Source organism: Bolinopsis microptera, chromosome 13 (genome assembly GCF_026151205.1).
Source record: "Bolinopsis microptera isolate Bmic1 chromosome 13, MBARI_Bmic_1.0, whole genome shotgun sequence".
Taxonomy (NCBI): Eukaryota; Metazoa; Ctenophora; class Tentaculata; order Lobata; family Bolinopsidae; genus Bolinopsis; species Bolinopsis microptera.
Window position 1 is genome coordinate 5628806 of NC_087084.1, and position 27683 is coordinate 5656488.

Here is a 27683-nt window from a genome sequence, read left to right on the forward strand (position 1 = left end):
TAGCATGTGTACTGTGTAGTGTGTACGATGTAGAGAAATAGTACTGATTGTACGTAAGTCAGCAGTTTTATGAAAAGTGCACGCACGTTTAAAACGCGCCAATATAGACTCAATGCGCGCTGTCATGATAAGCAAAATGTCTTGGAGCCGGACAAACTCGTAACATTTTCATCGTGACCGCGTTGGCGAGTAAATATTTTAGAGATTGCTGTAGAGGCAAATAAAGACAGGTGAAAAGTTTGAAATACAATAAATCATGATTATGAACTTATCAAATGAAAATCGTACAATTTAACAAAGCTAAAAAGGTGATACATCGGGAATTCAAAGAATGAAACTCAAATTGCAAAACAGGCAAAAACGTCAGTTATCAAAATGTTCATGAAAATCGTCAAAATGTTTATACAGGATCGAAGAAGGGACAAGATATACCTCATTCCATAAACAATCAGAATGGAGTCCAGCTTCAGATTGCAAAGTGCCAATCTTACTTCGTGGCAGCAACCAAACCCAATGAAAACACAGCGTTGGCCTCATGTTACCTCAACTAGCCAATAAGAACACAGAATGCATCTCACGTGACACCAACCAACCAATCAGGAAACAGCATTTGCTGCACGGGGGATACAAGCCCCAATCAAATCCTCGGGTGTTACCGTTGAAATGAACTGTTTTCCGACAATTGCGTGGAGTGATTTTACAACAGCTAAAGTCTCTATATCCGTTACAGCGTGACTATGAGATGTGGAATCAGACAGGGTCATCTTTATGTACTGAGACAATATCTGCAAGGGTAATTATCTAATTAGTAAATTAATTCAATTAAGGTACATAATATGTTAAAAGCGGCGAATACTTGCGACGAAAAAGAAGGATTAAAGCAGGGTAAAAAGATAACAGTTCATTTAGGTTGTTAAATGTCATATAATTAATGTAACCAAAAGATAAGCTATTTAACGGGCTATACTCAGTTTGTTTTATAAAGACGCCACAACAAGTCTCAACATAGATGGGATGTAATATAAATCACATTTCACACACTGACCATACTTCCACCAACAAATTTAAAGACGAGTTGCGATTCAAATTAAAGACCTTTAAAATGGTGAACATTAAAGACGCTGAAGCCTTCACCAAAGTTAACCATCTTTATATAACAAACTAATTAGTTAATTAACGAGCTAATAGTTAAACGACCTGAGCAGGAGTATCACAGCCGGGGAAGAAGAGCGCAGCACCAAGTGAAAGTAGAGTACTGGTAACCGATATTCTTTGATCTGGACTAGACAATGTCATGTCTTGAAGCAGTGAGATACTCTGTTGGAGGAGGAGTTTGTGAGACAAAACGTTAAGATTACCCTGTTAAATATACTTAAATCAATTATTGTCGTCCGGAGGACGGGTACCCTGCTAGTATGTGTAATGGGTGTAATGGTTGGGATTAGGAAAGTGGTGCGAGTTTACTTTATCACATGATAGCGATTTATCGATCACCTCAAAATCAAAATTCTCCGAAACTTCTGAAAACTCAAAACGGACTCACAGACTTTGGTGGCCCAAAGTCTATTCTCAGGCAGAATTTAAAAAAATTGTTATCACACGTAGTTATTAAATTATAAGTTAACATTTTGTGAACGGGAGCAGTATTGTATTACCTAAAGTTGTAAAATAATCTGTAAGTAGAGTTTCAAGCGATAGAAACTCCGAAAAAAGACAGAGAACACATTAAACAGCGCAAAGCAACGTTCCTGTACAAAAATGTACAAAACATGGTGCAGGCATTCTAGCTAATTGCTAGTTCCTATACATTGCCACAATTATTGTACTACTTAGCATTTTAGATGGATAATTTTATGCTAACAATTTACCGTTATGAATTAAAAAGAAGGTAAGAATTAGGATAACGATTCAGGGTGAGAATCCTAGGTGGAAACTGTATTCTTGATATAAACGAAAGTGAAAGTGAAAGTGAAAGTAGAACAAACCTCAACAAGATGAGGCACTGAAGCTAAGTCGACAGGACACTGAGCAAATCCCGAGGAGTCTTTCTCAACAAATCCTAACACTTCAAACACTGATAGAAACGTCTTGCCTGAAAAAGGGGGATCTTTTAATATTTGGAGGAAAAATTAGGATTTTGGTATGATTAAAACGTTTAATTTATTCATTATATTTTTCATCAACTAATCAACCAGTTCATTAATTAACCAATTAATAAGTTAATTACCTAAGGTATAGAGATCGCTCTTATCATATACACTGCTGAACAGTACAGGTTCATTGAAACTGTTGTGATGGAAACTAATTTCAGGAGACCATGCTACTGGGTTACCTGAAATAGTAATTAACTAATTAATTAGCAGTCATTAACGAATCAACTTCGTCTCTGAGTTGGATATTATCACTCGATGTATTTTCACTTTTAATTGTTTCGTTAATTATTTACCTAAGTTTAAAATCAGTTAAATAGTAATGGTTTACCTGCGATTATTTCGTTTTTATCAGTAGCTATTGCGGGCGAACCATCAGAATTATTCAAGTTAACAGCCCAACCAAAATCAATCAGTATCACCTAAATAACAACAAATCAATTAATAAACAAGTACAATGATTTGACTTCAAAATTTAAAATACAAGCTCAGTCAGTGGACAATTTAAATTAGACTTACACTATTCTACACTATATAATATCTAAACGCTGTAAAAAGTGATAAAAAGTTATTTAAAAACAGCCACCTCCCCCCGAGAACAAACCTGGCCAGAGTGTCGCATCATAAAGTTATCAAGTTTAATATCCCTGTGCACCACATTGTGTTTCTTCATGTGGTGTAGCATGAACAAGCACTGTATTAGCAGGAGGAGGACGAGGTGGAGCTCTTCTGCTATACGGTCTGGAAAATAAAATCAATTAGTTTGCGAGTAATTAATTAATTATCCAAACAGCCAGCTGAACCCCTGACTATACGGTCTGGAAAATAAAAACAATTAGTTTGCCAGTAATTAATTAATTAATTATCCAAACAGCCAGTTGAACCCCTGACTAGATATTATCATAAGCTGGGTATCATTGAAGTGAAATAAAACCTACCCTTATCCATGAAGGCTAGTTTCACTTTCTGTTCCACAAATTTATTAACAAAGTTCTTCAGACTAAAAGGGTATTCTCTCATCGCTAGGAACGAGGTCCTGCTCGCCATGTCCACATCTACATCCAGCCCAGAGGGTACCAGCAGGGGCAAATACCTGTCAAGTGGACAATTTGTGAGGTGTTAAATGTGGTAAATTGTGGTAAAATGTGGTAAAATGTGGTAAGTATTTCGCTTTTTTCACCGGAGTCAAACAGTCCACTCCACTTGAATAACCCCGCCTACAATAATAAGACTATACATGCAACTTGTAGGCTACAGTATTACCTGTCAGGAACCTACTGTACGCGATAATTGTCAATACAGGTGTAGCGTAGTAAGTAAGTAGTCAGTACCTGAGCTGTAGTAAGTCTCTGTTGAAAGTGTAAACTTTTACAATATATGGTACAACCAATCTTTACTCTTTAGTAAGTCAATAGTTTGCAAGTTTGTCCGTATGTTCGTCCTGTCAGTGCCTCAATGTCTTGTACTGATGAGTATTGAGATCAGTGTACTAAGATAGACTTTATCAGATCAGTAACTTTAAACTGACAAAATAGCCATAGTTACTGACAAAACAATCAGAGTAACTGACAAGGCAACCCTGTACTGGATCAGCTGTATGCTTGTTTGAATGTTATTTCATATTGTGCTTGTACGGCAGGTCCACCGATTGTCAGTAAGTTTGTCATTGTGAATGTGGGTATATTCATCTTCATAATAATTTATGCTTGTCAGACGTCAGTGTTTTTGCCAGTATGTTATTTAGTCAGTATGTTTGTCAGTATGTTTGTCAGTATGTTTGTCAGTATGTTTGTCAGTATGTTTGTCAGTATGTTTGTCAGTATGTTTGTCAGTATGTTTGTCAGTGTGTTTGTCAGTATGTTTATCAGTATATTTGTCAGTGTGTTTGTCAGTGTGTTTGTCAGTATGTTTGTCAGTATGTTTATCAGTATGTTTGTCAGTGTGTTTGTCAGTATGTTTATCAGTATATTTGTCAGTATGTTTGTCAGTATGTTTATCAATATGTTTGTCAGTATGTTTATCAGTATGTTTGTCAGTATGTTTGTCAGTATGTTTGTCAGTATGTTTGTCAGTGTGTTTGTCAGTGTGTTTGTCAGTTTGTTTGTCAGTATGTTTGTCAGTTTGTTTGTCAGTATGTTTGTCAGTTTGTTTGTCAGTATGTTTGTCAGTATGTTTGTCAGTATGTTTGTCAGTATGTTTGTCAGTAAGTTTGTCAGTTTGTTTGTCAGTGTGTTTGTCAGTATGTTTGTCAGTATGTTTGTCAGTTTGTTTGTCAGTGTGTTTGTCAGTGTGTTTGTCAGTGTGTTTGTCAGTATGTTTGTCAGTATGTTTGCCAGTGTGTTTGTCAGTATGTTTGTCAGTATATTTGTCAGTATGTTTGTCAGTATGTTTGTCAGTATGTTTGCCAGTATGTTTGCCAGTATGTTTGTCAGTTTGTTTGTCAGTACACTGACCGTTTGAAAGGGGTGGTAGACGCGTTGTAAGAGTGTAACATCTGAACAACATTAGGATGATAAGGTAGTGAAACAGGGACAGAGTGTTCAGCGCTAAACTGTTTCTTCAGAAATATAGTTCCACTTTGACCGGTATCGTGCTCTGATTGGTTCAGCAGATTTACCTGAGACGATTGGTTTACAGAGCAAGTAAATATTTGTTGTTAAGAGGGGGGTATATTCGTACGGCCGCTAGGTATAAAAACAAGCAAACAAAATCACCAAAAAGTACATTATTATAATTGTTCAGTAACACTGAAGGCGGGAGCAACAACTTGATAGAATATGACAGATCATAATACACAAAGAATGTTAACCTTACTGTCCTTACAACTACGCAAATATGCATGCATGCGAAGAGTGGAAAGTAGATTGTATGAAGTAGTGAAGTACACTAAAGTAAATAAATTACTGAAGTTCATTATTTGGGTAATTTTTATCACTGACTTCAAGTCTCTAAAACTGAACTAGGAAGGAATGCAATTTTATATTAAACAAAACACACTACAATTGTTATGTTTATTTGAACTAGAAATAACATTGAAAAATTAATGAATAAGCGAATAGTTTAATTAAGTTCAAACCATCATTTTAAGAACCAGCGGGCCGTAGTGTTGGTGCAGGATCTTAAATACAAGGGAACAACTTCCTTCTCTTTCGTGCACATCTGAAAATTAACAGTTTATTGACAGTAATAAATAGCTAATAAATAAATTTTAGCATTTATTACATGCTTCAACATTAACCCAAAAATGGTATATCTAAGCAAATCATGCGAGTCTGATTATCAAAATATCGAATTCATGCGAGTTTAATTAACCAATTAATTGATTAATCAAAAGTCCAAATAACAGAGTAACTAACTTTGTACGTTGAGGGGGGTGTTAGAAACCAGCACATAGTCTTCCCCGTACAACCATTCTCCCTTAGAAACCTCTGAAATAAATACACAACTTTACTTATTCAGTAAACTAACTTTACTTATTTAGTAAACTAACCACTTTATGAAACTAACCACTTTATAAAACTAACCACTTTATAAAACTAACCACTTTATAAAACTAACCACTTTATAAAACTAACCACTTTATAAAACTAACCACTTTATAAAACTAACAACTTTATTACTGCAAAAGCCGCGCAAGGAAGGGATTCATTCTAGTGCAGCAGGCCAATAAACATCAAACTCAGGGGTAGATACGTTTTATCGATAATTAAAAACCGGCAAACTACCCAAACAGAAGTACTACAAACAGCAAGTGACAGCAAGTGACAATACACGCTCTCAAACTATACAGCAAGTGACAATACACGCTCTCAAACAACAGTAACTGAGTGGTAGGAGAGGGTATAACATACACAGCTCAGGTTACACTACATGTGCCCTGATAACAGTGGTTACGTAGCAACCGTTGCTATGTGATAACAGTATGAAGTAGTTTGTTATGGGTAGGTAGTTCATTCATTATGGGCCTGCTGTACTTTCCATTATTATGCTAAAGCAAACTTTCACGCTGTCTGTTTGCGGTAAAGCGGGCGCAGTAAATCGGGGTTTCACTGTAATTACTAATTAAGTAATTATGTCTAATGATAATATCTTATTCACTGTAATTACTAATTATGTCTAATGATAATATCTAAGAACATGCATCTTACCCACCGATAGCTCCAGACTCATCAGGCCAGGGAGGCGGTACACTTCTTGCTATGTTAACCAGAGCGGCTTTAACAGCGGACACAGTAGCGTGTTGCAGGACCGGGGACAGGTCTGATATAAGGTGATCTACCTGGAGAGGGGGGTGATATTAGGTGATCTACCTGGGGGTGATATTAGGTGATCTACCTGGAGAGGGGGTGATATAAGGTGATCTACCTGAGGAGGGAGTGATATTAGGTGATCTACCTGAGGGTGATATTAGGTGATCTACCTGGAGAGGGGGTGATATAAGGTGATCTACCTGAGGAGGGAGTGATATTAGGTGATCTACCTGGGGGTGATATTAGGTGATCTACCTGGGGGTGATATTAGGTGATCTACCTGGAGAGGGGGTGATATTAGGTGATCTACCTGGGGGTGATATTAGGTGATCTACCTGGAGAGGGGGTGATATAAGGTGATCTACCTGAGGAGGGAGTGATATTAGGTGATCTACCTGGGGGTGATATTAGGTGATCTACCTGGGGTGATATTAGGTGATCTACCTGATGAGGGGGTGATATTAGGTGATCTACCTGAGGAGGGAGTGATATTAGGTGATCTACCTGATGAGGGGGTGATATTAGGTGATCTACCTGGAGAGGGGGTGATATAAGGTGATCTACCTGAGGAGGGAGTGATATTAGGTGATCTACCTGGGGGTGATATTAGGTGATCTACCTGGAGAGGGGGTGATATAAGGTGATCTACCTGAGGAGGGAGTGATATTAGGTGATCTACCTGGGGGTGATATTAGGTGATCTACCTGGGGGTGATATTAGGTGATCTACCTGGAGAGGGGGTGATATTAGGTGATCTACCTGGGGGTGATATTAGGTGATCTACCTGGAGAGGGGGTGATATAAGGTGATCTACCTGAGGAGGGAGTGATATTAGGTGATCTACCTGGGGGTGATATTAGGTGATCTACCTGAGGAGGGGGTGATATTAGGTGATCTACCTGAGGAGGGGGTGATATTAGGTGATCTACCTGGAGAGGGGGTGATATTAGGTGATCTACCTGGGGGTGATATTAGGTGATCTACCTGGGGGTGATATTAGGTGATCTACCTGGAGAGGGGGTGATATAAGGTGATCTACCTGAGGAGGGGGTGATATCAGGTGATCTACCTGAGGAGGGGGTGATATTAGGTGATCTACCTGGAGAGGGGGTGATATTAGGTGATCTACCTGAGGAGGGGGTGATATTAGGTGATCTACCTGGAGAGGGGGTGATATTAGGTGATCTACCTGATGAGGGGGTGATATAAGGTGATCTACCTGGGGAGGGGGTGATATTAGGTGATCTACCTGGAGAGGGGGTGATATAAGGTGATCTACCTGGGGTGATATTAGGTGATCTACCTGGGGAGGCTAGGGGGTGATATTAGGTGATCTACCTGGAGAGGGGGTGATATTAGGCGATCTACCTGGGGTGATATTAGGTGATCTACCTGGAGAGGGGGTGATATTAGGTGATCTACCTGGGGGTGATATTAGGTGATCTACCTGAGGAGGGGGTGATATTAGGTGATCTACCTGAGGAGGGGGTGATATAAGGTGATCTACCTGAGGAGGGGGTGATATTAGGTGATCTACCTGGGGGTGATATTAGGTGATCTACCTGAGGAGGGGGTGATATTAGGTGATCTACCTGGGGGTGATATTAGGTGATCTACCTGAGGAGGGGGTGATATTAGGTGATCTACCTGGGGGTGATATTAGGTGATCTACCTGGGGTGATATTAGGTGATCTACCTGGGGGTGATATTAGGTGATCTACCTGGGGGTGATATTAGGTGATCTACCTGAGGAGGGGGTGATATTAGGTGATCTACCTGGGGGTGATATTAGGTGATCTACCTGGGGGTGATATTAGGTGATCTACCTGGGGGTGATATTAGGTGATCTACCTGAGGAGGGAGTGATATTAGGTGATCTACCTGAGGAGGGGGTGATATTAGGTGATCTACCTGAGGAGGGGGTGATATTAGGTGATCTACCTGGGGAGGGAGTGATATTAGGTGATCTACCTGAGGAGGGAGTGATATTAGGTGATCTACCTGAGGAGGGGGTGATATTAGGTGATCTACCTGGGGGTGATATTAGGTGATCTACCTGAGGAGGGAGTGATATTAGGTGATCTACCTGAGGAGGGGGTGATATTAGGTGATCTACCTGAGGAGGGGGTGATATTAGGTGATCTACCTGGGGGTGATATTAGGTGATCTACCTGGGGGTGATATTAGGTGATCTACCTGGGGTGATATTAGGTGATCTACCTGATGAGGGGGTGATATTAGGTGATCTACCTGGGGTGATATTAGGTGATCTACCTGGGGTGATATTAGGTGATCTACCTGGGGGTGATATTAGGTGATCTACCTGGAGAGGGGGTGATATAGGTGATCTACTTGGGGGTAATATTAAGTGATCTACCTGGAGAGGGGGTGATATTAGGTGATCTACCTGGAGATGGGGTGATATGAGGTGATCTACTTGAGGGTGATACAGTGAAAATTTGGAAAACGTTATGGAGGGTGGGGATTTTCTGGGAATTGAATAGGTTGAACATTTTAATTTGCTTGAGTTAGAAGTCCCATATATTTGACTGCTTACAAATAAAATTAAGTTACTTGATTTTGGGAAGGAGGGCTGAAGGAACTAGGCTCCTTCTTTATAATAGGTGTACTGTCAGCAGTGTTACAGGATTCTTTTGTGCCGTACACCGACTGAAGTTGAAAATTAAACAAATTTAGATATAAAATCAAATAAGGAATGAGATAAATTATAAATATTTACTACAGGATAGTGTCAAACTGAAGGTCAGTAATAGTTCACGGCTGTATCACAAAACTAATTGAGTACAGTGATTTTCATAAGAGCACAATGATACATACAAATCTGTATTAATTAATTATTAATTAATCGATCAATTAAATCACACACTTACAAAGCTGTTAACGGAGCTATGAAGAAAGCTATCACCAAGCTGAGACTTCAACCCTTGAGACATGAGAGCGGACCCGTTGCTCATAGAACTAGTAAAGTCCCCCATGTTTGACGGAAATGTTGGGTTGATGTCCCCTATTTCTTCACCTGGTTTAACTTTAATACTTTCAACACTACTATAAATTAAAATATGTATTTAAACAAATAGTTCGAATTATAAATATGATGTAACTATTCAGTTGCATTAAAACTTTGTCCATCTATCTATAAAGAGCAGTTTCCTTTGGTCGTATCTACGTTATTATCAGAAAATTTGAACGCTCAACATTACAAAAACGAGACTAATAAGTTATATCTAGGATATTCAGTGGCTGATGACGTCACTAAGTGCCTGATGACGTCACTAAGTGCCCTTACCTGGGTCATGCGTACCAGAGTTTATCTGTTTGAAGAGTTCGTACGTTTCACGGTACACTGCGCTGTCAATACTGTTACCTAGTGGGAGTATGTGGTGATAAGAGAAGATAAGATATAATAAGAAAAGATAAGATAAGATAAGATAAGATAAGATAAGATAAGATAAGCAACAGTGATTTTGTATGCATGATGAACATGATTACTGTTTTCCCCATCAATCATTTGGCGAGAAGTTCAAGAATAATCATAGAACCTTCAATTATTTAATACTGTCCCAATCCACTTTAAAACTATTCAATCCACACAATCCACTACACGTACGCAATCCACTAACTATTTCTCATCCCAAATAAGTTGTATGAATTACAAATTAAAACTAACCAGTAATACTTTTATTCTCGAAGTTTAGCATTTGCGATAAAGAACACGATGCCGTTAACAAATCTATACTTCCTGAAAAACTCTGCCCTGAAAAGAAATCCTTTTAACATCAAGTAATGTCTGTTCTACTACAAACAGCAATTATAAACGTGCAACATAAGAAATATTACATTATATATTGTACAATATGATGACTAATTTTAAAAGGATGGTATAGAAAACGATACGTTATGAACGTTCATCTTTCTGTTATCTTTTAATTAGTACCTAAAGTAAGTTTCGTTGATAGTATTCTCGCTAGGTCAGGTTGCTCAATCTTGTCTTGTCTGAAAAGTCACTCGGTTTATCAACCATTAAAAATCTCCATTAAAATCCATTGAAAAAAAATGTTTAGGCATTTTAAATTATTTTAATTCACTTTCTTCTTTTTTATCTGATTCACTAAAATTTGGTTATGAAATAACACACCTATCTGTTTTAACAAAGGAGAACTTTTGAGCTTGGTTCATTGACTTAGTGCCTGTGTAACTTTGTAATAAATCACTCGGTGGTTTTTCGTCAAACTCAGAGAGCTTTCCACCTGAAGTGTTTAAATAATAAATAAATAAATTCTAACATTTATTACACGCTTCGACATTAAAATATACCCAACAAAGATGTACATTTAAGTCATTCAAGCGAGAATTAGTGTTGAAATACCAAGACTATGGACTTTTTTAATCAGTTCAGATTTTATGAACAAATATTTGTATGAAGTTACTAAAATTATGCACTTTCATATCAGTTCAGACATCATGGACAAATATATTGTTTACTGGTACACCATGCTTATTTTACAGAACCTAATATAACATCGTAAATAATGGACAGTCTAAAGGAAAGCAAACTATAGCACAAACTACACATAATTAGCATAATTAGCGAACATAATTAGCATAATTAGCAAATACAATTAGCATAATTAGCAAACTACATACTACACATAATTTACCTGGGAGTGAGAACTGGTCTATAATACTGGAATAGCTTTCATTGGTGGGTACGTCAAAGTCAGGCACGAACTCTGTTTGGTTTAACAGAGGCGTGCATCCTTCCAAAAGAGGAGGCAACTCTTCTGGGACTTCTGAATTTTTGTGTGGTCAGAGAAGGAGTATGGTTTTATCTCTTAGAAGATTGAGCTAAAGTTACAGTTTAAATTAAAGTTTAAATTAAAGTCAACGTTCATAATGACGCCATACCAATAATCTTGTTTTATTGGAGAAGGAGCATTGTTTTATCTCTTAGAAGATTGAGCTAAAATTACAGTTTAAATTGAAGTCAACGTTCATAATGACACTGTACCAACAATCTTGTTTTATTGGAGAAGGAGCATTGTTTTATCTCTTAGAAGATTGAGCTAAAGTTACAGTTTAAATGAAAGTCCACGTTCATAACGACACCATACCAATAATCTTGATTTAGAAAATAATAATGACAAACAATAATGATGCTTACGAGATTTGGGGTTAGCCGAATCTAAAACACTGAGAAGTTCTGCGGAGTTGTCACTTTCTAAACTCTCCTCAAAGGCTGTGTTTCCAGCATTATTCTTTACTTTTGTGTCACCACCCGCCTTTAATAACTCCCTCACTATATCGGTGTGACCCTGATGTTGAGATAAGTTATTTGAAATATTACTCAAATTCAATTTGAGACTCCACAAAACGGTTAACAACATAAACTTGCACTATTTACAGAGTGGCCAGAATTAATACAGGCATGATGTCAATGCTACAATTAAGTGAAATAATTGCTATCTTATACATCATGTCCTCTTGACTTGGTGATAATTACATCCCGTCTGGCATTTCATACTAGCTAGACGTCGAACCTATAGATTTATTTGCCTATTAAAAGTATCACCAAAATTCAAACCTCAGAACAAGCAAGATGTAAAGGAGTGTCACAGTTATCATCACGTATGTTGACATCAGCACCCCGTTCCAGCAGTGCAATGACAATGGAGAGGGCTCCGCGGTGGGCAGCCATGTGGAGCACACTGGAGCCCCAACCTGTCAACTTGTTCACATTTCCACCAAACTTTATCAAGGATTTCACTATCTCCGTCTGAAGGAAATATAAATTACCTTGAACCTTCTTTCTCTTTTCAACAGGATAGCATAATGATAATTTGCCTACCTTTAGGGCGTGGTAGCACCCAAAAAGAGGTTGTATTGAATCTATTAGGTATAAAGCTCAATTTCTTACATTACAATGTTAATTGAAATAGAAGCTATCAAATAACTTTGATAAAGACGGAATTGATATTAAAACACTAGCTAGAAATTGACAACCTACTTCATCGTGCACAGCCGCCAGATGAAGACTTGACAGGCCAAGTCTAGTACACTCATTAGGATCCGCCCCTCGCTTTAAGTGAGTGAATACTGCCTCTGGGTTGCCTTCCTGCACTGCTTCAATCAGAGTAGCCATTCCCTACTAGGTAATGATTTCTTATTAAGAAAATGATACATACTTGATTTTATCTGATTCAGGGTATAATGTATATACCAATTAATAAATCTTATCATAATTAAGGAACAAAAACATCACCCTTTGATAACCCTCGGAAACGCATCCTACGGGACCCCAGCTGAAAGGTGAGTTTTATGACTGTATAATCGAAGTTTTATTTAGTGATAATCATTCAATTAAAGCAATTTAACCTGATGCTAATGACTGGGGTTATTGGCAGCTGTACCACCTCTCAGGACCAATGTCTCTTTCTATTTTGCATTTTGCATAGTAAATATGGTTACTACTCCTATACGTATATCATATTATTTGATTGGTATTCGATTTCTGATTATTTCTTAGGAATATGATTATTATATCTCAATTTGGCTTTAGGTAGGGTGCCCCTGGATTCTTCCAGGAAGCATCCCGTGCACAGACCTTGGTCTACATATATATATTAAATTATTAACCATTCATTCTGTATGTGCACGAAAATTTATTTCAATCAATTATAGAACAGTAAATTCAGTAGTACGATTTATCACTTTTTATGTAGTTAATTTATGTTATATAAGTCAGTTATAGCTTAAATTTCTTAAAACTGAAATAAACTGTATAAATCCCAAAATTATTACCTTAATTCAAAACAAGCAGCTAAAAATTAAATCAATACTAAACAAACCGAAAACGATCTCAATTAAACAAATAATCAAAGTTTTAGCACATTTTACAGCATAAGATTTAAACAAATGAAAACATATAATGCTCTTAGTGGTAAATGGCCGTTTGTTCTGAGCTGTATGATTTTTTGACAATCAACTAGTGGGGCAAGGAATGTACTGGCTGGTAGCTTTTGTACACACCAGAACGCTAGTCTGGTTGATTAGTGACCAAATTAGAGGCGTTGATAGGAAGGCATTATAATTTGTGGGTGTAAGAGGGAATATTTGGCATGCATTATTCTAGCAGCTATTTTGTAACAAATGGTCTTTACGATTATTAAGGACAGTAAGTATTTTGGGTGTTCAATACTAAATCATGGCTAAATGTCTAAGTGGGGGCCGGGGGTTTAAATTTAAGGGAGAAAAAGAAATGAATATTGGGTTATAATATTAAAATTAATATAATTTTAATCGAAATATTTCGCTTCTGTCGTTTGAACTCTATTACCGTATTATCTTGACAAAGTCTTCAAGTTCATTTAACAAATTACACAGTGACTGATTCTCTGATAAGATAATGTCACCTGAAGAGTAAATTTAAACAGCACATATATCCCTGTCCCCATCAGGGTTTGCAGTTCCTCTTTAGACTTTGTCCCAACTTCCTTCAGTAGCAACATAGCAAAATTATAGATAGATTATACATAGAAAAACTATGTTTATGCTGAAAACTGAAGTTTCAATATAAATGTTGCCATAATTTGGTATAGATAGTTTCAACTTTCAAGAACTTTTGCAAATGTCTTCGAAGTAATAACTGCTTCAGGGTAACTTAAGCTTCGCATTCATATTATTTTCAATCAGTGTGTCCATAAACACTAAGCCTTGGATCCCCAAATAAAACCCAAAAGAGTGAGAAGAAGTAGCTATCTGAAAATTCAAAGAAACAAATATAGGGGATTTAAAACAGGTTGTTTATGTAGCGCTCGATTTTACAGTGTGGTATAAATCAGTACAAATACGAAATAACCGCGCGGCGCGTCAATTATAATATGGGCGGCGTATCAGTTTTTATTCCAATTTTTGATTTTATGCATATCATTTAAAACGAAAAACAGTAATCACGCAAAATAAAAAATGCATTATTGTTTTTACAGGGTTCATTAAAAGCGGGGTTTACTGATTGGTGTTCAGCATGCCAAATTTAATGTTGTAAGTTTATAACCTACCAAAATGCGCGTCGAGTTGGACTCGTCGACAGTTTGATCTTGGAATAATATTTGAAACAAATATTTTACGAGTATCATCCGTTAAAATTTGATGCCTATTCTCTTAATAATCTTCAATCGTGTTTATATATGAAGTTAAGTATGAATACAGCAAAAATTAGCTAAGGTCCCCTTGTATCACGTTGTGACCCCCCATACCACGGTCGTTTCACTATAATAGTGACAATACAATAAAACAAATATTTAATAAAACAAATATTTATTTTTACGGCACAATATCAATAATAAATAAATCAGGGGATGTTTTGTGTTTGAAGAAGTTTCAAGTGCCGAAGGCCACTGCTTATCTTTATGATTTGAGAGTGACCTGTGCTTGAAACCCCTTCAACCATCCACTACGTCAATATAATTATTATACAAATATAGAAGAATATAATAATCTAAAATTACTTATTGGTTTAGTTTGGTGACAAAGGAGAGCCCAGTTGAGTTTTAGTTTAGCTTTAGGTTTTGAATCAGAGTTTAAAAGGTTAGCCATGTTTTATGGCAGAGATTAATTGACGATGTCAATTCATGGCAGCTCGGCGCGGCACAGTAGCGCATTTCGCCGATCTAGCCAGATGTCGCTGTGAGAAGCCTCATTGAGTGCGCGGCGCGGCACAGTAACGAATCGCGCTACAATGGCAGAGAGGGATATTATGTGTGCATAGCCGTACCGGATGTAGAGTTTGAGATATAATATAGATTAGTTACCATGTATTAGGGTCACTCGATTTTGGAGGGATAGCAAGTGCTTTTTAAGGTTAGATTTAATAAGGGGGAGCCGCGCACGAACGTATGACAAAGGTCCCCGACTCAGCTGTAGGACCAGGTCCCGGCTTTGCCACAAGTTGCTGCCAAATAAACCAAATAAAATCGTTCGCGTTTCTTTATTGTTTTTATATTTAACCTGATACTGACAAACCATGTTATGCGGGCCAATATAACAGTTATAAGGTAAAAGGTACCGGCAAAAACTGTCCGTTTTTATTATTATTTTAGGCAAGATTTTGCTAAAAATATGGTTCCTGTATTTTCGACTTTCAAGCGCGATCGTGGAAGCCCCCACAGGGTTGGGATTGATACGCGTTAAAAGTGGCATGCAACGTATGTCAAGGTTGGGACTAGCAACGTATGCAACATGTGCCGTTCAGTGATTTGAGTTACCAATTACCTATTTAAGCCGATTCAGTAGCAAAAAACTCTATACAGTGAAGTGCACACTAGTCTTTTGGAGTATATTATAAAGCAAGTGTTTGTTTTAACTTTTTGCTCTGATGAGGAAAGAATTTTTTTGTAGAGAGCCGCTTAGACATAGGCACCATATTGTTTAAATTATTTAGTTATATTTTAGTTAATATCTTTGTTGCATAGAAGCGGGGTAGTAAGTATTGTCTTTATTTTTCTTTCCTTACTGATTTATAACGTTATAGCGGGGTGTAATTTGTTAGGTGAGTATTTAAAATTAGTCTGTCGGAAATTACAGTTTTAAATTTCTACTATTTATTGTTAATGAAATGTTCATTGTAACCACTATCCAGTTAATTTAAAGACTTTCATCATCATAGATGTAAGTGCTAGGAGTATGTGGAACCCGTTGGAAATGATATTTTTAGATGTATTTCATGCACAAGCTTGTTCTAATAAGGCTGTTGGAGCTCCAACTAATATGTATATTACATATTAGAGGCAGAAGAAAAATGCTCACAACAAAATTATTAAGAAAACAAGTTTAGGAAGAGAGACCAACACTTTTCACAAAAAGCTTACTGATTTAAAGCTTTATAGAAAATTTGATCAACAATGTAGTGAGGCAATGAAATTTATCAAAAAAAGGTCATTGCTTCTAGAAAAAAGGATTGAAGACTAATCTTGTCAGCAGACTTAGACATAAACATAGAGCCTGACTAATTTTAAAGGGGTTTTTTACAATTTTAATTTATCAATAGTATTATATTTTTGAGGATGTCACACCTTTTTATTGTTTGGCAATCGTCAAAATAAAATATATATCATATACAGGGTGGGCCAAAAGTCAGTGGGCATACGTTGGCCTTAATAGCTCAGTCTTTAAGTGCCCAATTGAAATAATTCTTTCTGGTATGACTTACTACCACCACTGGTTCGAGGAATTTGTCAAATCAATAAATATTCGAGTTCATTTTTTTAAATGAAGGTTCATTTATGCATTTATTTGATAGTTTGGATAGTCAAATCGAGCTAAATTTTATTGAATAGTGTTTGGCCATTCAAATTACGTTTGTCCTGGACAAATTAGAATTGTAGCTTCTCAGATGACAGAGATATGAAGCATAACGATTTTATTCATTACGTGTGATCAGGTGATTGGTTTACCTAATCACGGGATTAGGTGACCCCGTTAAACATTATGGGAATTGTTAAGGGTGCCCAATTAAGGTGTCGTGTCACGGTGTCACATAATCACCCAGTCAATGTTGTTAACGAGATACACAAAATGCTTGATAACTTCGTCGTTTCTAGTCCGTTTTGCCTCATGTTTTCAGATCATATGCTACATTTTATAATCTACCGTCTCCAAAAAAAATAGGCGTTCAGCATGTTCAGAAAAACAATATAAGTGTTTTAATATTGAATGGGCGTGGTCTAAAATATTCGAATTTTCAAATTTTGACGACGATATCCTCGAACCAGTAAGTACAGTATGCCATCTGCAAAGCAACAGTTCTCAAATATAAATCACAGTGGAGCTATTAAGGCCAACGTATGCCCACTGACTTTTGGCCCACCCTGTACATTTAACAATAATTTACAATTAACCATAATTCTTACCAATTAGTACTATGATTGATGTTTATCATTCATTATATTGTTTACTATAGAATAAAGTTGTAATATCTTTTTTTGATTGGTATTTCTTTATGTTAATTTTCAATAACACAGCTTTCCTTGTGAATTTCCAGTCTTTTTCATGGTAGAAAAAGCATAATTTTAAACACAATACTACAAGACATTGTTATAATACACTTGAAATAAAATGATAGTTTTATCAGACAATTTTTTATCAACATTGTACTATGAAGCTTATTAAAAAATTATTCAGGAAGGAAAGATCATGGGGATTGAAAATTTTACAATCACGTTGGATAATCCTTCTGGAGTGTTTTATGCTGGCCAAGTGGTTTCAGGTAGAATACAATTTGTAACTACAAAGCCCTATGAGTCAGATGGAGCATTTGTTAAGTTCGTGGGGATGGCCGAAGTTCACTGGACTGAAAAGCATACTGAAAAGACAGGTATGTATTTATATTAATTTACATTAATGATAGTTTCTACCTAATCACTCTTTAAATATTTGATTTAGACAGCCTGGGTATATCATTTCTCAATAAACTTTATCACAATTCCTCTTTCTATTAGAATAATTTCATTCTGAAACCAGGCACTGGGCACTAGGCATACACACACTTAAAACTACACTTTAAGATATTTTAGGTAAAAGGTGTCTCACCATCATTTTCCAATAATTTTATTTTAAATGTTTTCGGACCTGTCCAATAATTATTTCACAAAGATATTTCAGGGGGTCATGGAAACCACGGTAGACACCACTCTGGAAATAGGAATAGACATGGTGCTTCTCATTCAGGAACCAAGACAGTTACTGTACACTATAGAAGCCATGAAAAGTATCTTGATAATAAGATTTGCCTGTACAGTCCACCTGGAAAACAGCTGCAGCCTTACAACTACGCATTTCCATTTTCCTTGCAACTCCCTCTCACACTTCCAAGCTCTTTCATAGGAACAGTTGGCAAGATTACATATCTTGTAAGAGCTAACGTTCATCGAAGTGGAATGCACATGGCAACAAAGGTCACTATGCCATTTTCTGTTGTTGGCATTAAGGATCTTAATTATCTTCCCCATCTTCAACAACCTCTGTCTTTAGAGAAACAGAAGACATTTGGAATGCTCTTCTGGAAATCTAAACCACTTACTGCCCAAATCACCATAAACAAGCAAGCATTTGTCTCTGGAGAAAATATCCTTCTGTCAGGGTTAATCAAAAATGAAAGTGATACTAAAATCAAAAACTGTGAGCTGAAGCTCATAAGAATAGTGAAGTACCAAGCTCAAGGGAAAACCAGAAGTGATAAGAAAATAGTCTACAAGTGTGATCAACCAGGTATCGAGAAAGAATCCGAGGCAAAATGGCAAAATGTTCCTGTTTTTGTGCCTGCTTTACCTCCATCTGGTCTTGATGGATGTAGCTTCATTCACACAGAATATTTCTTAGAAGTCCGTATCGTTCCACCTGGCGTGGCTTTTGCACTTGAACAAATGTTCAACATTACCATAGGTACCATTCCATCTCGTCAGCAGTATGCTCCTCCTCCACTTGCAGGAACTCCTGCTGGAGCAGGTTATGCAGCTGCACCTGGTGGTTCTGGTGGACCTATGGGAGCTGGTTATGCTCCTCCGCCACTTCCGAGTGGGTTTCAAGCTGGACCACCTGGACCACCTGGACCACCTGCTCCATACCCCCAGGCTGGCCCTCTTCCAGAAAAAGGTCCTGTTCCTTCTGCTCCTTATACTGACCCTTCTGCACCACCTTCTGCTCCTGTACCACCACCTTATGGAGATATACAACCAACTTATGGTGCATATCTTGGAGACTCCAACGAGCCACCAGCTTATGATGATCTGTTCAAAGGGGGTGATGATAATGAAGAGCACGATGACACTTCAAGGAATTACCAGCCACAATACCCATCATTTAAGATACTTCCTATATATTAAGTTATAAAGAATGCAGTGTACTCTCTGAACTGGTGATAGTAAATCATGAATCATCTCTTACAGTTGTGGCCCTCTCCAAAAACGGCATTATTTTGTATATTCAAGTTTACTGATTTGTATATATCTTTTTGGACAAAATGTTCTACTAAAGTAAATGACCCTGGTCATTAGAAACACCCCTAAAAGTTCGTTTTTTGACAAAAAATGTAAAACTTATGTAATTTCATTTCTGTTTTAGTTACGCATTTGATTTTTGGTCTGCGTATAGAAAATCAATACGGCTTTAAAATGAGATGTTCGGCGACCTCCTATCTCACTCAATTATAAGTTCTGCAAATACAAATAGCTGTGATACAACCGATCTATCCAACTATAAGTTCCATGTTTGTCGTTGTATCCTTTTGTAGCTATTGGATGTATGAGCTAGTAAAATTAATATTTCAGCTAAAATAGGCTCGCAAGTGTTTATAGTATATTATATATAAAAAAAATTATAATTATAATTTTGTAAAACAATTTTATTTCAAGATTTATTTCAAGATTTAGTTTGAATATTTGAAAATAATCTGTACCAGATAATCATGTCATTTAGATCTCACAAGCATACTGCTTATTTTATTACTCAAAAAAGAAATTGCAGCTGTGTTAAAATATATATAATGACTTGTTTAGTGTTATTAGATAATCAATGTATTACGTTAGTAATTTGATTTAAGCGTTTTGAAGCATATTTACTGTAGTTTATGATTAAAGGTTTTTACATTTGATTCTAATTCTAATTAATTCTAATTTGATTCTAATTCTAATTAATTCCAATATTTTGTTAACCTAATAGTGTTTTTTTGATTTTAAGAACTTTGTATTTGTTTGATTTTAAGAACCTATTTTAATAACTGTATAATATATTGTGATGATTTAATCTAGTCTCTGATTATGAATTTGGATATTGCATCAGCTGTATGAATAATTGTTAGTTACATGAATACGTGTAATATGATGATATTAATGTACCTTTATGATTTAAGGTTTCTATTAACTAAGTGTCCCATTGAGATAATTCTTTCTGATAGATTTTACTGTCTGAATCTCTCTGAAAATAGAGTGTCTAGCATGTTTGCAAAGAACAAGATAAGCAATTTAAAATCGAGTGCGTGTGATCTCAAAATGATGAAAAATGGCTATGTTATAAAAGTGATAAAATTCTTTTAAAGACATGAAATGAAATGAAATTTAGCATTTTTCCCGCTTATATCATCAATAAAAATTAAAATAAAGATTGCCGATGTCAGAGCGGCCGTACTTGAAATATACCCCAAAAACTAGATGGACACGTTCATTTGAGTTTGAGGATATTGGTAAATATAAGTGACCCTATTAAAAGGCACAGTGTAGTTGACTTTGTCACACAATGAAATTACACAAACCCTTGATGGTTAGGATAATCGTTTCATCCTCTAGGCTAACTTTGTCACTTAACGATATCTTAATCAGGTGATAAGATATCGCTTAAATACGGCCGGCACGGAAATGGTTACATTGTCACACTATAAACATGTGACGGAGTAAATATGGACCCCTTGCTGCCGTTTTAGACCAAATTTTTGAGTGTCCAGTTGATTGGATGGGTACATATATGACCATTACCTACATATTTGACGACTTTTTTCGTTAGATGGTGCACTCAGGTTTACTCTGTCACACATTTAAGAAAACATGTGAAGAATGTTTAGGGCACCCTGATAAGCAATGCTGAGTAGTGTAGGTTTATTTGATGGCCTGGAAGTGCTAGGAATTGTTATTATATCATATAGTCGTAAGGAATTAAAACACAGGAGGCACAAACAAGTTTACTTTGTCACATAATCTTGATGATATCTGAACATGTGTGAAATTAAACAAATAATTATATACCAGCTTAAACCCCTTTAAATATTACATACTATGGATCAAACAACACTGCTAGTACCACGCACCAGTCACATAAATCATTATCGGGTGGCAATATGTTAACAGTGTCACAATTAAACTACCGCAACATGGTCAAAAATAGGGTAATTTCGTCACAAAAAATTATTATAACTCTGTTAGCTCCTTGCTGGCAAAATAACTAGTTCATTGATGATAAAGTTACATAGTATTCTAATAGAAGTATAGCTCTTCAAAATAGGGGCAAGACATGTTTACTTTGTCACATCAGTTATTATAAGAGTTAGGTAATCGTCATCAGATTAACAGATCTTTTTCGTAGTTTGGATCGATTAATATAGGCAATAACGCATCCTATGCCAATTTTAACACACTATCTTGATATTTTTGGGGCAGGGAAAGTTAATTTTGTCACATTTTCAGCGTCTTTGACAAATTAATCTAAAATTGTTAAACTTGAGCCCTGATGTTCTAGACAATATTCTGATGTTCTGGACAATATTCTACCGATTTTTGTCTGAAAGAATGTTGAATACTAATAGAGTCATAGAATATATAGATCTTCAAAATAGGGGCAAGACATGTTTACTTTGTCACATCAGTTATTATAAGAGTTATTATAAGAGACTATTTCATTCTATAATCATTATTTTTAACCTATTTACGATTTCGTATCATTTTTTGTGACAATGTAAACACTGATCTTAACTTGCATCAACTACATTGTCATCAAAGTTTTCCCGCCTTTCAAACCAAAATCAGATATAAATAATTCGCCCAAAATTTACCTCATTTCCCAATAACCAAGTGCCTTTTTAGCTAACTATTCGAAACAACATATTTTAGGGCTATGATTGGTAGATCAACCATCAAATAATGAGTTAAAAGGTTTTTGAGGACGTCTCATAGTAAAGTAAAGTAAAGTCAAGTAAAATTTATGACATCACATCATCACACATGTCTACAAACTATCATCGCACTGTGTGAAAAAATATATAATAAATATTTCCCCACCAACATTAATTAATTATCAAATACAATATTTAAAAACAATTTCATCAAAAACATTATCCTATTTTAAAAACTTCCCAGTGGAATAAAGATTTATAAAACGCTTCTTTGCCACATAAGGATGGAACCAAAGATAATTGTTATGTTTTTTCTTTATTACTGACATAACTGGCTCCCTCAATTCTTACTAAAACTTCATTAGAAACATTCCAAAAAAAGCAATCATTTGTAATACTTTTAGAAATCATATCTATCTTATATCCTTCTAATTTAATTTTAAATCCTAAAACTGTCACAGAGTTCTTGACGTCCGGAGGGAGTTTGTTCCAATATGGAATAACTCGCTCCGGGAGAAAAGACTTCTGGATATTCTTGACCTTTGTCACACTTTTACTACATCTATTGGATGAAACCAGATTAAGACCTGATCTGCTTGGTCTGAACAAGTCTGAACCATAATCAGTCATAGCATTAATAACCTTAAAAGCTTCAATAGAGGTATGGTATTCTGAGTGTGACAAAGTTACCCAAATATTGCCTTGTAACCGTTCGATCCGTGCCCTTTAACCAATGTTGTATCATAATTGTTAGATTGACCTAATCTACTATATTTCAGACCAAGGAATGATAATTAGACAACTGCAGTTAACTAAGTCACACAAAATGTGACATTTGAACCATTATAGTGCCTAACAACAATAGATTTTCTTTCTGAGCAGTGCATATGGGAGTATGGGTTATGTGGCTAATGTTCAGAACTTCTGAACGTGCTAGGTTAATAGATGTCAAAATTAAGCCACTATCGTCGAAAACGCTATCATTTTTGTTTACCAATATCCTCAAACTCAAATGAACGTGTCCAGATACTCAATTTAGGAATACAAAAGTAAAAAAAAAGTAAAAATCTAAGAAACTGAGTACTTTATTAGACAAAGAAATTGTACTATAATTCATTATTATATATCGCTCACACTATCTTGTCCTCACAACAAATTTTACCACTTCTGATTATAATAATGTTTTTTTCGGGTCCTCCGTCCTCTTTGGCTACCTGTTCCATCTCCAAGACCAACCGTTGATGGATAGCTTTATCTATCTTCTTGCTTATATTAATAAATTGTTCAGGAAGAAAAGATCATGGGGATTGAAAATTTTACCATGACATTGGATAATCCTTCTGGGGTGTTCTATGCTGGCCAAGTGGTTTCAGGTAGAATGCAATTTGTAACTACAAAGCCCTATGAGTCAGATGGAGTATTTGTTAAGTTTGTGGGAATGGCTGAAGTTCACTGGAGTGAAAGGCATACAACAGGTTTGCAATTTGCATGTATATTAATTTACAGTAATACTATTTCCTCACTTATAACTGTTTTGGTGTATGAATTAAGCAGCCTGGGGACTCAGTCTTGATTACCAAAACGACCATTCTCAATTAACTTAATCCCAATTCCTCTTTCTTATAAAATAGATTCCCTGTAAGACATTTGAGTTCAAGTTTTTGCAGGAATCGCTTTTTCCATGATATAAAAGGTAAGGTAAATTTTGTTTTACTTAAGTTTTAGTGATCAAAATGAGCCAATAATTATTTAATCATGATGTTTCAGGTACTGGGAAGAATAGAAGATCACACACTGTACACTATAGAAGCCATGAAAAGTATCTTGATAATAAGATTTGCCTGTACAGTCCACCTGGAAAACAGCTGCAGCCTTACAACTACGCATTTCCATTTTCCTTACAACTCCCTCTCACACTTCCTAGCTCTTTCATAGGAACAGTTGGCAAGATTACATATCTTGTAAGAGCTAACGTTCATCGAAGTGGAATGCACATGGCAACAAGGGTTACTATGCCATTTTCTGTTGTTGGCATCAAGGATCTTAATTACCTTCCCCAACTGCAACAACATCTGACTACAGAGAATCACAAGACATTTGGAATGCTCTTCTGGAAATCTAAACCACTTACCGCACAAATCACCATAAACAAGCAAGCATTTGTCTCTGGAGAAAATATCCTTGTATCTGGGTTAATAAGAAACGAAAGTGATACTAAAATCAAAAACTGTGAGCTGAAGCTAATACGATTAGTGAGGTACAATGCAAGAGGGAAAACCAGAACTGATAAGCGAACAGTCTACAAGTGTGATCAACCAGGCATCGACAAAGAATCGGAAGCAAAATGGCAAAATGTTCCTATTTTTGTACCTGCTTTACCTCCATCTGGTCTTGATGGATGTAGCATCATCCACACGGAGTATTTCTTAGAAGTCCGTATCGTTCCACCTGGCATGGCTTTTGCACTTGAACAAATGTTCAACATTACCATAGGTACCATTCCGTTTCGCCAGCAGTATGCTCCTCCTCCACCTACTGCAGGAGCAGGTTATGCAGCCCCACCGGGTGGTTATCATGAACCGGGACCTTCTGGTGGTTATGCTCCTCCGCCACTTCCGAGTGGGTTTCAAGCTGGACCACCTGGACCACCTGGACCACCTGGACCACCTGCTCCATACCCCCAGGCTGGCCCTCTTCCAGAAAAAGGTCCTGTTCCTTCTGCTCCTTATACTGACCCTTCTGCACCACCATCTGCTGCAGTACCGCCACCATATGGAGATATTCAACCAACTTATGGTGCATATCTTGGGGACTCCAACGAGCCACCAGCTTATGATGATCTGTACAAAGGGGGTGATGATAATGAAGAGCACGATGACACTTCAAGGAATTACCAGCCACAATACCCATCATTTAAGATACCTCCTGCGTATTAAGTTATAAAGAATGCAGTGTACTCTCTGGACTAAGGTAACTTAGGAGCAAATACGAATGGCTTTAAAATGCTATTCGTTGTTTGAACCAGTGAAATTAGTATTTCAGCTAAAATAGGCTTGCAAGTGTATAGTTATGACTTGTGTTATGAGATTTTTAAAACAAACATTTAAAAAAAAAAAGATATTTTTAATATGATTGACTTTTTAGTTTTAAAAACTTTTTTTTACAACTACAATTAAATACATTTGTTGAGGCTTATGTCACTATATAATATGCTTAGTGCTTATGCAATCGCGAATGCTCATTGATTAATACAAAGTTAATGAAAACACTCGATAAGAAGTAAACCTCCATGAAGTTAATATAATTATAGAACTGGCAACCAGACAAGAAAACATAATTTGAAGTTTGAAGAGATTAGATCTTCATCATAATAATATATAATATCCGATATTATGAAAATCAGAGGAATTTTCTTCTTCTTTTGAATCAATCAAGCTAGATGATTTGTTGTAAATACTGAGATCAAATTATCAATTTACAGGATATCGTCAAACATGTTGCAAGGCGTCATCTTCAAAACCTATATATTAAAAAATTTCACTTTGTGGCCTTCTTGGGACAGTCCCTGTATTATACAATAGGCAAATTGCTACTGCGATCATTTCTTATCTTCTTAATTATTTTAACATGTCGAGTTTATGTGGCAGTTTAACTATGATTTAGGATATTATACAATAGGCAAACTGCTTCTGTGATTATATGCTAACTTTTTAATTTTTAACATGTCTGGGCTGATTTGGTAGTTTTATTATAATTTAGAATATTGAACCTGCATGAGTGTTTCTTTGTAGTTCTAACTTGTGTGACTTTGTGTAATTTTATGAATTATGACATAAGATATTGATGTACTTCTATATTCTCAGTAGTTTGATAAAATTCTTTTAAAAAATGTGTGTAAATGCTTTGTGTCCTATACCGTTTTCTGATAAAGGAATAAATATTTAAATTTTCGATCATAAGTCTCTATCAAAAATTGTTCACCGATCTTAACTTTTGTACGTGTATAATTCAGATACAAAGCTATTGAATCGTTAATTTATTAAATGGGAGGTATGCTACCCCATATTTATCATGCCATAATTCTTTATTTAACTTACGTTCACACACATGCTCGTGTTCTACCCCAAATTTATCATGCCATAATTCTTTATTGAACTTACGTTTACACACATGCTCCTGTTCTAATATTTTCCTTTATTCCTTTGGTTGAGTTTTGTTTCTTTAGAATTAATAAAGTAATAACATGATGGTTTACCTTGCTATATAACTGTTATTATTGAAGCATGGGAGCCTCGCTATTATTTTCAATCTGTTCAGTTGACAAGTTTAATTGAGACTAAAATACTCATTTACACTACAGCGAAGATTGCTATGACCAAGAATGAAACACAGTACAAGAAATACCTGCGGAATGGGAATGAGATATTTGAAACCTACTGTTCATCTAGAGACAAACATCCCATCATGTTACCCAGAGCTCCTCAACAAAAGTATGTAGACCTTTATCCTGAAGATCAGCCCGGATGTAGTTTTGAAAATGATAGAAACCAGCAACTCAACTATGAGGCTGAGGTAATTGTATACAGAGCTTTAGAGAGACTGAGTGGTGGAGATTTTATTGTTCTTCATAGTTTTGAATATACTCATTTCCAATATTATCTGGGAGATTCAAACCATGTTAAACGAAAATGTATAGAGTGTAAGAAGAGAGCAACTAACCGAGAAGGCGAGTGTGATTTTGTAGTGATAGCACCAAACTGCTTAGTAATTATTGAAGTGAAGAATATGGGTCATATCGGAAATCAATCAGACCCTAGGTGTAACAATAATCAACAGTCGCAAGCATTGGGCAAAACTTTCCAGAAATCACTGGACCAGAGAAACAAGATGGTAGAATTTGTTAAGAGATTTTGTAAACGGTTAACAGTTCTCCAGTTTACCGTTTACCCCAACTTTGAAAAAGCATCCAAGAAAGAATTTCCGATAAGCAGGGATAAACTTTCGTCAATAATTTTCAAAGAAGATTTGGAAGATTTTAGTGATTGGTGGACAGACAATGTAAGTGATCTAGTGTTGGATGAACCTTTACATCCTGAGTTTCGCACCAAACATGAAGATGTCAGGAACTTACTATTAGCGATGTGGTGTACAGACAAGACCATTTGTGATAAGTCCAAATGTAGTTTGGGTAAGTGTATAGTGAATATCAACGAACAACTGCGTTCAGGAAAATTTACCTTTCGAAGCAATAACCCTGACGTCATTCCATCACCCAAGATTGTCAAGGACTATTTAGGAATAGACAACTTGACTAAACAACAGTACGATTTGATAGAATCAAATGAGAAGTTTTTGTGGATCAATGGACCCGCTGGATCTGGCAAAACTGTTGTTCTACTAGCTAAGATACTGCAACTAGCATTGTCAAGTGAAGATAGCAAAATTGTGTTATTCTGTCAAACGCATAACATTGGTGACGCCATGACTTCCCCAGAGTATCTACATAAGCCGCTAGAAAAAGCAGGTGTTAAGCATGTTTCTACTGAGCTTGAGGTTAATGTTGCGTTTGATGAACGAGAACTAAATCGTACAATAAGACGCTATTTCGATAGC

At 36.2% G+C, this 27683-nt stretch overlaps 3 protein-coding genes across 4 annotated transcripts; 2 read left to right on the forward strand and 1 right to left on the reverse strand.

Annotated features, from left to right (window-relative positions):
- Window positions 1-233: 233 nt before the first annotated feature.
- LOC134825355 (uncharacterized) lies at window positions 234-12562 on the reverse strand. The gene is made up of 21 exons (XM_063837535.1): window positions 12426-12562; window positions 12003-12194; window positions 11583-11733; window positions 11080-11211; window positions 10557-10668; window positions 10356-10414; window positions 10089-10175; window positions 9708-9785; window positions 9292-9437; window positions 8975-9070; window positions 6303-6429; window positions 5507-5578; window positions 5227-5309; window positions 4604-4767; window positions 3089-3243; window positions 2755-2891; window positions 2482-2572; window positions 2228-2332; window positions 1986-2092; window positions 1198-1317; window positions 234-785 (listed from the first exon to the last, which is right to left on the reverse strand). The coding sequence occupies exons 1-21, from the start codon at window positions 12558-12560 to the stop codon at window positions 597-599; spliced, it is 2538 nt and encodes an 845-aa protein (XP_063693605.1). The 5' UTR covers window positions 12561-12562; the 3' UTR covers window positions 234-596.
- Window positions 12563-17597: 5035 nt separating this feature from the next.
- On the forward strand, window positions 17598-20440 carry LOC134824920 (arrestin domain-containing protein 1-like). Its single transcript, XM_063836927.1, has 2 exons — window positions 17598-17789; window positions 18077-20440. The coding sequence occupies exons 1-2, from the start codon at window positions 17609-17611 to the stop codon at window positions 19294-19296; spliced, it is 1401 nt and encodes a 466-aa protein (XP_063692997.1). The 5' UTR covers window positions 17598-17608; the 3' UTR covers window positions 19297-20440.
- Window positions 20441-23350: 2910 nt separating this feature from the next.
- Window positions 23351-26426, forward strand: LOC134824921 (arrestin domain-containing protein 1-like). 2 transcript variants are annotated; one of them, XR_010161468.1, is made up of 3 exons: window positions 23351-23545; window positions 23838-25637; window positions 25734-26426. XR_010161468.1 is itself a non-coding variant. In XM_063836928.1 (2 exons), the coding sequence occupies exons 1-2, from the start codon at window positions 23371-23373 to the stop codon at window positions 25004-25006; spliced, it is 1344 nt and encodes a 447-aa protein (XP_063692998.1). In that variant the 5' UTR covers window positions 23351-23370; the 3' UTR covers window positions 25007-25969. The 2 variants fall into 2 exon arrangements, 1 of the variants encoding a protein (XP_063692998.1); XM_063836928.1 differs by having other exon boundaries at window positions 23838-25969.
- The last annotated feature ends 1257 nt before the right edge of the window (window positions 26427-27683 follow it).

Excerpts from the sequence above, each read along its gene's own strand:
- LOC134825355 (XM_063837535.1), bottom strand. The coding sequence starts at position 12,560 with ATGGCTACTCTGATTGAAGCAGTGCAGGAAGGCAACCCAGAGGCAGTA. Across the intron at positions 10,415-10,556 it reads TCCTTTGTTAAAACAGATAG|ACAAGACAAGATTGAGCAAC; the intron begins GTGTGTTATTTC and ends GTGACTTTTCAG. Across the intron at positions 3,244-4,603 it reads TCTACCACCCCTTTCAAACG|GTATTTGCCCCTGCTGGTAC; the intron begins GTCAGTGTACTG and ends TCCACTTGACAG.
- LOC134824921 (XM_063836928.1), top strand. The coding sequence starts at position 23,371 with ATGGGGATTGAAAATTTTACCATGACATTGGATAATCCTTCTGGGGTG. Across the intron at positions 23,546-23,837 it reads GAGTGAAAGGCATACAACAG|GTACTGGGAAGAATAGAAGA; the intron begins GTTTGCAATTTG and ends ATGATGTTTCAG.
- LOC134824920 (XM_063836927.1), top strand. The coding sequence starts at position 17,609 with ATGGGGATTGAAAATTTTACAATCACGTTGGATAATCCTTCTGGAGTG. Across the intron at positions 17,790-18,076 it reads AAAGCATACTGAAAAGACAG|GGGGTCATGGAAACCACGGT; the intron begins GTATGTATTTAT and ends AAGATATTTCAG.